The sequence below is a fragment of the Danio rerio genome, chromosome 2, assembly GCF_049306965.1.
Source record: "Danio rerio strain Tuebingen ecotype United States chromosome 2, GRCz12tu, whole genome shotgun sequence".
In the NCBI taxonomy this organism is placed as follows: Eukaryota; Metazoa; Chordata; class Actinopteri; order Cypriniformes; family Danionidae; genus Danio; species Danio rerio.
The window spans coordinates 5015880-5028745 of record NC_133177.1 but is presented as its reverse complement, the minus strand read 5'-3'; the positions used below and the strand labels follow the sequence as shown (position 1 = coordinate 5028745).

Genomic DNA, 12866 nt, shown 5'->3' with positions numbered 1-12866 from the left:
TACCTCTCGACTGCTCGCCATTCTCTCCTAAACCTGTGTGTCGTGTATTTGCTGTGGTCGTTTGTGCTGACATACTGTAACATCTGGTAAATGTGTGATGCTTATCTCTCATTTATGGAGAGATAATTTATGGAGCTCTTTACTTATTTGTGAACTAAATAATGATCTGACTGCCACTATGTTCTGCCTATTATAGAGACCTGTTATAACAGACCTCTTTTACCATGTATTTGCATGTTGTTTTGATTATATAACAGGGCTATTACTATTATCTTTGCTGGTACGAACATAGACTTGTGTATTGAGCATTTTAAATTTACTTTGGATGTCAGTGGGACTATACTATGTTAACTTTAACTTGAGCAACAGTTTTGGAGGTGGATAATCTGTGGTCAGGGTAGCACAGTGGCTCAGTGGTTAGTAAGAAGGTCACTGGTTCGACTTCCCAGCCAGTTGGCATTTCTATGTGGAGTTTGCATGTTCTCCTGATGGGGCTGTGGGTTTCCTCCGGGTGCTCCCGTTTCCCTCAGAGTCCAAAGACATGCGCTAAAGGTGAATTGGGTAAACAAAATTGGCCGTAGTGTATGAGTGTGTGTCTGTGAATGGGTGTATGGGTGTTTCCCAGTGCTGGGTTGCAGCTGGAAGGGCATCTGCTGCGTAAAACATATGGTGGAAAAGTTGGCAGTTCATTTCGCTGTGGCAACCCCTGATAAATAAAGAGACTAAGCCAAAGGAGAATGAATGAATAATTGAATGAATGAATGAATGAATGAATGAATGAATGAATGAATGATCTGCGGTCCTTGTACCGCACAGAACCTTGTAAGTTTAGACCCCTGATTCACAATTCATTCTAGAATTTCTATCACAATCTTTGGTGTACAACATGAAAACATACAACATAATAAATGTTGAATGTTGGTGAAAAATGGGTATGAGATGTGGAGTCATTCATTAGTTTCTGAAGACATGTAAGATGATTAAAGGGATACTTAATACCGGAAATGAAAATCTATTCACCATTTACTCACTCTCGAGTGGTTATAAAGCTTAATCGTTTTTTTTCTTCTTTTCAACACTAAAGAAGATATTTTGAAGAAAGCTGGAAGCCTGACATCCATAGTAGTATAAACAAATACCATATCAATGTAAATGCTTACGTGCTTTCAGCATTCTTCAAATCTTACTTTGTGTTCAACAGAAGAAACTCAAACAGGTTTGAAACAAGGGTGAGTAAATGTTGACATAGTTGTGATAACTATCCCTTAAACCAGTGTTTCTCAACCATGTTCCTGGAGGACCACCAGCTTTTCGCCTGTCATTTTTCATGGCTGCGTCTGAAATTGCCTACTACTTAGTAGGTACTGCATTTGAATTTAAATTTACTACTTTTTTTGTATTATTTAGTTTTTTATTTAACATTTTTATAAGATATTTAACAAAAACAGTACAATACCAATAAAAAGAAGAAAAAAAAATACAAAATAATTGACATTAATTTAAATTTACTACTTGACCGCTAGAAAAGTAAGTTCTACACAGTTTTAATGGGAGTAGTATGAATGGAACTCGGACGTACTACATCTGCCATTTTGTCATGATCATGTGACCTACTCGCGTCAGTTGCGTCGCTTTACTCCCATTCATGAATTCTCTCATGGTACATCATGGGATAGTGTAGCGTGCATCAGATGTGCACTTCAGAATCTCGCCGGAAGTAGTAGGTCATCCAGGTACTTCTCGCATACTGTTTTTCGAATTCTATGAATTTGGACTGAAATTTGAATGAAAGACCTGTAATGGGTGCGACAAACAAAGGAGTCATCCAAAACATGCAGTTTTGGTGGTCCTTCAGGAACATGGTTGAGAAACACAGCCTTAACCCTTCAGGACTCTTCTCATGTATGTATGTATGTCTAAATTTCATCTAAACATTAATTTGCCCATGTTTTTTTTATCATCTGCCCAGAACCCTGTTATGATGCTGTTGCTGAAGATGAGGAACAAACATATTCCGCCCTTCGAAGGCTCTCTTTAAAGAAAAAGGGCCTTAAACTCAAACCAGCCGCCTGGGTATCAGCTACCAGATTAGGGGATCGCTCCTCATATGGTGCACGGACTCCAGGGGGCAGCACGCCTACAGAAGTCTCTCTCATAGACTTCGGAGAAGAGTATCCATCAGCTACATCATCACCCTCTCCTGTGGCGGAGATTCAGATCCCAACCCTTGCTAAGCTAGCTCTTGACGCAGAGAACATTTTGGACAGAACTCCTCCCCAGAGTCCCTCGCGGACTCTACCGCGGCCTCTTCACCCTACCCCAGTGGTGGACTGGGACGCCCGGCCTCTCCCTCCACCCCCAGCCTACGACGATGTAGCACAAGACGAGGACGACTTTGAAGTAAGTTCCATAAATAGTGCGGAACGAGCAGATGGCGAGCCTTGCTCTCCACACGCACCCTGCACTCCTACTGGCGAGAGCAAACCTCATGTAGAAGACAATTTATTTTTGCCCTGCAGGCTGAGCAATGCCTGCACCTTCTCGCAGTCCGCCGAGATCTTCCAAGAGCTCCAGCAGGAGTGCATGAGGCACCTTAAAGTACCTGTGAACTCTACCAGTCCTGGACTGGAACCGCATCGACAGATTGTCCTCACTTTTTCTGAAGACAAACCCCAGATACCGCCACGAATCCCTATACCACCTCGTCCAGTCAAACGTGCTGGTGGCGATTACAGTCGCTTGTCTGGTGACCTGTCTCCAGTTTTTGGAAATGAGGACGATAAAGAGCGTCCGCCTCAGATTCCCCCTCGCGACCCATTCTCTCAGCCGGGATCTCGGACACCGAGTCCCCATGTGGGATCTCCTCAGACTCGTAGTAGCCTCTGCTCCGCTGCCTCCATCTACGGCTCATCCTACCTCTCCACCTCACCCGCTAAACTCATGCCGACCACGCAGAGCTTTGCCTCCGATCCCAAATATGCTGCTCCCAAGGTCATCCAGGCACAGGGCAAAGATAAGGAGCCGACCAAAGGGCCCTGCATTCTGCCTATCGTACGTGATGGCAAGAAGGTCAGCAACACGCACTACTACCTCCTGCCCGAGAGGCCTCCGTATCTGGATCGCTACGATAAGTTCTTCAGAGAGGCTGAGTGTGGTGAGGAGAAGAAGCAGGTGAACACCGCCACTGTCAAGCCCATGGTTCATCAGCACGGAGAACTCAAGTCCAACTTCTCCTCCAACAACAACAGCAGTCTGACAGCTTCTGGATTTAGAGGCGGACTGAAGAGCTCCTTTAGCCTGTGCCGAGTAAGCTCCGATGGCTCGTTTAACAAAGCTGACAGCAACCATGACAGAGTCAGACTGGTGAGAGACATAAACTGAGAGATATTTAAACTGATTCTTTTTAATTTAAGTTAGCTAGCTTTAGTAAGCTAGTTTTTAGGTTAGTTTATAAGCACAGATGCTACTATAAGCTGGTTTGTAACAGGAGACAGCACTTAAGGCTAGTTTTTAACAGCAGATAATGCTTTAAGCTAATTTCTTGGCTAAGTTTTAACAACAGACTGGTTTTTAAGGCTAGTTTTTAACATTAATGACTCACAGATCCATCTCTCTGACAGTAAAAAGACGCTTTAAAAGCTACACAATGTAAAGATGATGACAATCGCAAATACCACCTACAGCAGGGGTGGCCAACCCTGTTCCTGGAGAGCCACCTTCCTGCAGATTTCAGTTGCTACCCATATCAAACACACCTGAACCAATTAATTAGGACCTGAACACCATGTGATAATTACAGGCAGGTGTGTTTGATATGGGTTGCAACTGAAATCTGCAGGAAGGTGGCTCTCCAGGAACAGGGTTGGCCACCCCTGACCTACAGTATTGATTAAATAAGTCTCTTAAATGTTGGCTTTGTGTGGTTTTTGAAGCAGTTCTTTGTTTTCATGTTCATTTTATAAAACTTTTATTGTATTTTAAAATATAGACTTACTGAAGTATTTTATACCTGAGTCTTTCTTTTCTTGTTTAGGTGCAGGAGGCCGTTCATGGAGTAACAATTGAAGAATGCCTGACGGCTCTACAGAATCACAGCTGGAATGTGCAGAAGGCTGTGCACTACTTGAAGGTAACAGCCATCAAGAAATTTTTATCCAAGATAGATGATTGTTATTTATACTACATTCAAAACATACACATTTACAAAACCTCTACAAGTGTATATTATAGTAGGAAAACCTTCCTATTTTTTGCATTTTATTCTGCTTCCATTAGATTTTTTTTTATTATTGTGAAGGACTATCGATCAACTACAGGTGTGTTAAAATGGGCTTTATAAATAATGTTTGCCTTGCCTTGAAGATCTTACCTAGTCCTTATCTAGTTTTCATTTTGAAAAATCTGGATCCTAACCTTGTGTAGCCATAGACGCTGGCCTGGAGGACAGAAAGAAAGAAAGAAAGAAAGAGCCATCAAAACTGTCTTGATTTTCTAGCTGCTTAGTTGTGGACTAATTGTGGATGGATGGATGGATGGATGGATGGATGGATGGGTGGATGGATGGATGGATGGATGAATGGATGGATGGATGGATAGTTAGATATATGGATGGAATGATGAACGGAGATAGATAGATAGATAGATAGATAGATAGATAGATAGATAGATAGATAGATAGATAGATAGATAGATAGATAGATAGATAGATAGATAGATAGATAGACAAAAACATAGATAGATAGATAGATAGATAGATAGATAGATAGATAGATAGATAGATAGATAGATAGATAGATAGATAGATAGATAGATAGATAGATAGATAGATAGATAGATAGATAGATAGACAAAACATAGATAGATAGATAGATAGATAGATAGATAGATAGATAGATAGATAGATAGATAGATAGATAGATAGATAGATAGATAGATAGATAGATAGATAGATAGATAGACAAAACATAGATAGATAGATAGATAGATAGATAGATAGATAGATAGATAGATAGATAGATAGATAGATAGATAGATAGATAGATAGACAAAAACATAGATAGATAGATAGATGCGTGGATGGATGGATGAACAGATAGATAGATGTTAACATGATTCTAATATGAATTAACATGTTGTTAGCATGATTCTACTTTTGCTCACATGATTTTAACACGAATTAGCATGTTTCTAGTTTAAATTTAGCAGAAGTTAGCATGTTGTCATCTCATTTCTATTATGAATTAACATGTTAACATGATTCTATTATAAATTAGCATGATTCTAGTATGATTAAACATTTTGCTCGCATGATTGTGGCATGAATTAACATGTTGCTAGCATGTTTCTGGTATGATTTAGTATGTTGCTAGCATGGCTTTAGCTTGTTGACAGCATGCTTCTAGTATGAATTAACACATTGTCAGGATGTTTCTAGTATGATTTAGCATGTTGTTAGCATGGTTTAGTATGGATTAGGATGATTCTAGTATGATTTAACATTTTGCTAGCATGATTTTTTTTGCATTAATTAGCATTTTGTTAGCATGTTTTAGTAAGAATTAGCATGATGGCATGATTTTAGTATGGATGAGCATATTGTTAGTATGTTTCTAGCATGGTTTAATATGCTAGCATGATTTTTAGCATGACTTACTCATAGTAGCCTGTTTTGGTAGCATGATTTTGGCATGATATAGCATATTTTGCTAGCACATTGCTAGTATGAATTAGCATGTTGCTAACATGTTTTTAGTAGGAATTAGATTGGTTGACATTTTTCCAAGTATGAATGTGTCAAGTTGCTAGCATGATTAGCATGTCACTAAAATGTTAGCATTATAAGCATGTGTTAGAACAACTAATCATATGGGGCAGTTGCTAGGGTGCTATAACTGGTTGCTAGGGTGTGGCTAGGAAGTTAAAAGGTCATCAGTGATTGGCTGCTCGCCAGACTAGGTTAAAGAGCCCAGCATTAAGTCTAAACGAATCTCTGTAAAAATCTGATGCATTTTTTTACACAAGCGTATGCATTCCTGATGCTCATGAAGGATCTAAGTTGAATTAGTCTTGGTGTCCAGGTGGAGCAGCTCTTCTGTCTGGGGCTGAAGACCCGGCTGGAGTGTCAGCAGATTCTGGAGATGTATGACTGGAATCTGGAGTTAGCCAGCACACAAATGCTGGACTCCTATGGCTCAGTAAAGCTACGGTAAGACGGTCTTTCACTGTAGTACAGGGCTATTCAACAGGCAGCCTGTGTCCAGCCAGTCTGAATTTGACTTCTGCTGGTATTATATTTTCTTGTTATGAATAACTACTGAAGCTTTTATCACTATATACGGATATATACAAGTCCCCCTGTTCTATTCTTTCTGTACTGCCCTCTACTGGCTATTGAACTTACCTAAATTCATTGGAGGATTTCTGATACTCCTCATCTGTCACTTTTTCAGAAAGCTTGCGTTCTTATCTGCACAGTCAACAAATTATCTCTTCTATGCTCATTGAGCAGATGGCCAAAATGAATTCGTCATACACTGATTGTCTGTTGTTGTTTTTTCCTGACGGTCCAAGTCTGTTCTAATTAATTCACCTCATAACAATGCATTACGATTCCTCAAGCAGTTTGTGACTTTATGCTGCATGCTTCACATGCTGCATTTTCATGTAAGGATTGTGCTGTTAGCTGCAACATTGGATTGGAATTTCTTTATTGTCCCTGAGAGGCAAGTTCATTCACAGCAATAGCTGACACAGAACACCAGACAAATAAACTTAAAGTTAACTATCAATATTAATGTTAACCATAATCAAATAATATGGTAATTATCAGTGTTGGGCATTTGCAGCACCGACATTCGGCATGTAATGGCACCAACATTCACAGAGCTGTGAGGTCAGTGTCTAGCTGATGAAAGTAAACCCATATCATGGCTAGAATGAGGAATTCTTCTGGTTCCTTTTTTACGGTATTCAACAACAAAGTTTTTGTTGCGTTACTGCCACCTCTGCTTGGCGATGTCGCCAACCGAAACTTGCTTGATGGAAAGATGACTGAGGGAGAGGAGTTATTTCTGAAGCAGGATTCCTTGTGACCTCGTGACTCAAGGATCACTTGTTGGAAAAAATACATAAAAAATAAACAAATTCATTGTTTTGTTTTTTGGTATATAAATATAAATTGGTATACTCTGAATAAAATAATATTATACGGTACAAATTTGATTATATATTATATATACACACACAGTGGGATTTCCTGTTCATCTAAAGTTATATTTTGTTTACCATATTTTTAAGTCAAAATAAAATACTAAATAATATAACCAAATCAAGCCCTTTTTATATATATATATATATATATATATATATATATATATATATATATATATATATATATATATATATATATATATATATATATACATATATATGTATATATATATATATATATACATATATATATATATACATATATATATATATATATATATATATATATATATATATACATATATATATATATATATATATATATATATATATATATATATATATATATATATACATATATATATATATATATATATATACACATATATATATATATATATATATATATATATATATATATATATATATATATATATATATATATATACATATATATATATATATATATATATATATATATATATATATATATATATATATATATATATATATATATATATTTCCATATATTTATTTATTTATTTATTTATTTATTTATTCATTTATTATTTATTATTTATTTATTCATAAAACTTTTTTTTTATTTTCTGGAATAACTAACTTTACAAAAAACTATTTGTAAAACATATCATTACTGTCAAATAAACATTCTTAAACTGTGAAAAAAAAAAAAAGTGGTCTTACTGCCCAGCCCTACTTTATACATTTCAATTCAGGTGTATAGCACTTTTTACAATAATAATTGTTTCAAAGCAGCTTTACAAAAGGTGCAGATTATTGCGTTACAATCAAATTAAGTTAACCTGAAATTTTATAGCATATAGGTGATGTCTATGTGTATATGTTTAATGAAGTGTATACTTGGACAAAAGTGAAATCATCCCTTTTCTGTTGATCCTGCAGGCACTTTTCCTCCATGTTACTGGTATAGAGGGATATGTTGCTTTTAATACATTTTAGATCATTTTAAACACAAACAAATATGCCCAATAGCATTCCTGTCTTAGTTTTAATCAGTTTCACTTCCTATCATCAATTGCCATCTGCCGTAGACAATTATGCTGTAAGAAGACTTCTTGACAGGGCCTGAGTATGCAAACAAGCAAATAAATTAAAAAATCATCAAGTGTTGAGTGCATGTTATCCAAAGTCAGCACATTTTGTTTTATTGCTGCCTGGAAAAAGAAGTTTATACACTACTTGTACCAAAATCTCTCATCAATGTATTGTTTGTGTAGCTTTTTAATCATAATGCTTTTTTTCCAGCTTTTTTATTTCTTTTTATGACAGTGTTGTGTAAGACTGAAGGGTTTCATGTAAAAAACAACCATCCTAGATGTACTTTGTCTCAATTATTACATGGCTACTTACCACAAAACATAAAAATGAGGCACAAAACATTGTTCTAAGCCATAATAGTTTATTAATCTCTCAATTAAAGGCAAAGCTGACAGAAACAAAATCAGCTGATGGAGTAAAAACTAACCTGCAAATTATTCAGTCACAAGATGGCGCCAAACAGTCAAAAACAAAAACAGCTGATGGAGTATTCACTAATCTGTGAATTATTCAGTCACAAGATGGCGCCAAACTGTCAAAAATGATAACAGCTGATGGAGTATTCACTAATCTGTGAATTATTCAGTCACAAGATGGAGCCAAACAGTCAAAAATGAAAACAGCTGATGGAGTATACACTAACCTGCTCATTATTCAGTCACAAGGTGGAGCCAAACTGTCAAAAATGAAAACAGATGATGGAGTATACACTAACCTGCTCATTATTCAGTCACAAGATGGAGCCAAACAGTCAAAAATGAAAACAGCTGATGGAGTATACACTAACCTGCTCATTATTCAGTCACAAGGTGGAGCCAAACAGTCAAAAGTGCTAAGCTGACAGAAATGAAAACAGCTGATGGAGTATACACTAACATGAGCATTATTCAGTCACAAGATGGTGCTAAACAGTCAAACACACAAAGCTGACAAAAACTAAAACAGCTGATGGAGTATACACTAACCTGCTCATTATTCAGTCACAAGATGGCGCCAAACAGTCAAAAGTGCTAAGCTGACAGAAATGAAAACAGCTGATGGAGTATACACTAACATGCGCATTAATCAGTCACAAGATGGCGCCAAACAGTCAAAAACGTAAAGCTGATAGAAACGAAAACAGCTGATGGAGTATACACTAACCCTTGCATCATTTAGTCACAAGATGGCGCCAAACAGTCAAATACGCAAAGCTGACTGAAATGAAACTGGCTGAATGAAGCATATACTAACCATGTATTATTTATTCAAAAGACAGCATTAAACGGACAAATGATGTGAACAATTTACTGTCGGTCAAAGTGATTCAAAGTTACTGGATGAGCCTGTGTTATTTAGCGGTTGTTATCTCGGAATAAGATATCATGGAATGTCATGACTGACCAATCAGAATCAAGAATTCCAGTCAGCCGTATAATATATTGGTATTAAACTCCTGTATTGTCAATTTAATAATAAATCTCTTTTTTCCTCTCTTTTTTTCATAGACGATGATGTTTGGGAAAAACCTCATGCCCTAAAAGATGTTTGAGAGGGACACTGAGAGCCAACCAGAACTCTATCCTAGCACATTTTACCTCTGTGTGTGTGTGTGTATGTGTGTGTGTGTGTATATGTGTGTGTGTGTGTACAAGACAGTGACTGGGTTCCTCCAGAACTTTCTCTCCAGAGTGCAATACCGAGTTCACAGGTCAAAGTGAATAGCAACAGATGGAAAACAAGGTGCTGCTTGTCAATTTTTCATACTTTTTTATGAAAGCCTGTACTGATGTAAATATTATCAGATGTTTTGCATATACGTGTGCATCTGATTAGAGTTTTTCTTAGATATTTGTCATGTTTTATTTAATGTTGTTCGGGGGTCACCTTTAAGAATGAGTATCATGCGTAGTTCGACTGTTGTGTGTTTGTTTAAACCGTTGAGCTATCATCCTTTGTTGATGTTGTTTTAAGACCCTCGCTTTGCCTTTTTTTGGTATTATTATTATTATTATTTTTGTACTTGTTCATGAGTCACTCATTGTAAGCGTCCGACTTTGCTGGTGCCGTCAGTAAAGTCACCAAATGATTATTTGCACAAAAACTGCTTCCACGTAGAAGGCAAAAAACCTTTGTACGAGCATTAGAAGACCTCCAACGCACACATATAACCGACTGAATCTCTTCTTCTTGCATTTTTTAGTTCAGTGTTTTTTTTTTATTTTTATTACTATTATTTATCTTTTAAATATAAAGCATTACTTTATACTTTATATAAAGCACAACTGTTAGCACCAGTCTCAAATACTTATTCAGTGATGTTTCTGCCATCATATCACTCCAATGTTGGAGATCGTCCAGTGAAGTGTTGGACCTGTCAAACTTCTTTTATAAAATCCCAACAAATTCTGATTGTGTGTGTAATTTATGAACCAGCGAATGAGCCCACAATGAGGTTTAAGAGTAAGATAACCTCCCCCCCTTGTGTAAATGAATGGCCGTCTAAACTGCAGTGCTGTTGACTTTAGCGCCCTTATTTTGTAACTGAGAATCCTGTAGACGCTGCTTCTGTGTTCATGATGAAACCGAACTTATATTTCCGTTTACCCTGCCAAACTCTGTCGTGCATTATGAAACACCATCCAGCTTCTGACCAGATTGGAAGCAAGTCCTAGTCTTACCTTTACGCTGTTGTAGTTTTACGAAGACTGAATCTCCCGGCAACTCCGTTCACATGCTCTTCTTTTATTTTTCTCTATCTCTTCCTGTTTGCTTAAATGGGTTGGCTCCGAATAGCTTTACAAATTAGAACCTTGGTATCGTAACTGTGTACGAAGCATAATAATGCAAAAAATTATGAGTATATAATTTAAATATATAAATGTATTTTTTATTAAAATTATTATTTTTATTACTTTTTCTGTGGAAGTGTGATTTATTTATTTATTTTTCCCAACAGGGAGTTTACCAGAGTGATGAAGCTTTTTTTAATCAGAGTGTCTCTTTACTCTAGTTTTTAAGAATGCTTTATCTTCTCAGCGCAGCAGATTAGGTCTCCACGAAATTATCGTTATTGCGTTAATACTATATGCAATAACCATATCGCGGAGAAGTGTAATACATTTATTTTATGTGCAAAACATTTGTGTGCTGCATGCATTGTTTATTCAAATCTGACCAATCAGATAGGACCTTTACTAGTTTTATACCCACCATTTAAAGCTAGTTATATTGTAAGAAATATCGTTAACACTCAACAACAATTTCGACTGGGAGAAAAAGTCGATGCATCTCGATACTTCCTCTTAACAATTCTAGATCGATCTCAGCAGTTAAGAATGACATTTTTATTAGAATTAGGCGGCTATGAAAACCGAAATCTCAGGTCGTCAAAGACATAGGCCGGGTCCGAAATTACATACTTCCATATTCCATATACAGACCGTTAAAAACAGCCAAGTAGTATGTGCGAATTCATAGAATTCAAAAAACAGCTTTAGAGAAGAACCCGGATGACCTACTACTTCCGACGAGATTCTGAAGTGCGCATCTGATGCATGCTACAATACCCCCCCCCCCCCATCCATTGTGTGGAACCAAACATTTTTTAGAGTGAACCCTGCAAAAAACTATGCCACCATCTTACACGACTTGCGAGTTAACAAGCATGGAAGGCAGGTACGTTTTTGTCTTTTCCTCTTTTTAAAGAACTCTTGATTCAGAAGAAAACTTTTGTTGATGTTACAGCGTCTATACTGTTGGTGTCAGTAAATTTTTACGAGGTAACCCTAAAAAAAAAAAAACAAGTCATGCATGCCTTCCATTTAATGACTGTAGCACCGAATTGCATTCTCAAAGAAATGTGCTGAAGATAAAGGCCCTGGCTCAGTAGACTATTGGAATGCTCTCCAAGGGCATTTATGTGCGCCAAAAAAACTGAAAAAGAACTTTGTTCACCAAAGTCTTCACTTTCGTGTTAGGTCAGGGTGCACTTTTACTATGGGAAATACTCCATTGGTGTGAGTGCAACAAGCAATCATCATATTGCACGTATTAAATGCGCACCCTGACTTGATTGGAAAGAGAAATACTGTGGGAGAACAAGGTCTTGGTGGAGTTGTTTTTGGCACACAGCGCTTTGTATAAATGCAGTTTAACCTCTTAAGACACATGAAAGTTTTTTTACTCCTTTTCTAAACTTTGAATGAGTTTCAATGGTGCTTGCTTAGGCTTCTTTGGCTGTGGACAATATGAACTATGTTTTGTTATCAGAGTTATGGTGTGGAGAAGCCCCAAAGAAGCGTACCACCCAGACTGTAGCATGCCCAGAGTGGAGCATGTGGGTGGGTCAGTGATGTTTTGGGCTGCAATATCAAACTATCAAGAGTGGTTTGATGAACATTAAAATGAGACTGATCTGGCTCCATATTGTTTGGGCTGAAATAGAGCTGCAGGATTCTGGCTAAAATTAGAATCGCGATTTTTTTGCTTAAAATAAAGATCACGATTTTCTCACGATTTTTTAGATGTAAAATAAAGGTATGGTAAAAACAAACATATGGCACAACATCGATAATAATATTATGTGTAGGTCTACT

At 37.0% G+C, this 12866-nt stretch overlaps 1 protein-coding gene across 16 annotated transcripts in view; it reads left to right on the top strand.

Moving 5' to 3' along the window:
• Positions 1-11108, top strand: part of tnk2b (tyrosine kinase, non-receptor, 2b) — a 110675-nt gene extending 99567 nt beyond the window's left edge. For 15 of the 16 annotated variants that reach the window (XM_068224304.2, XM_073918197.1, XM_021480555.3 and 12 more), the window contains 4 exons: positions 1970-3363; positions 4034-4129; positions 6078-6205; positions 9777-10680. In XM_068224304.2, the coding sequence (XP_068080405.1) occupies positions 1970-3363; positions 4034-4129; positions 6078-6205; positions 9777-9783 (1625 nt within the window). In that variant the 3' untranslated portion in view covers positions 9784-10680. Of the gene's footprint in view, positions 1-1969; positions 3364-4033; positions 4130-6077; positions 6206-9776 lie in introns of all 16 variants that reach the window. The other variant, NM_001347881.1, reaches the window with a different exon arrangement.
• The last annotated feature ends 1758 nt before the right edge of the window (positions 11109-12866 follow it).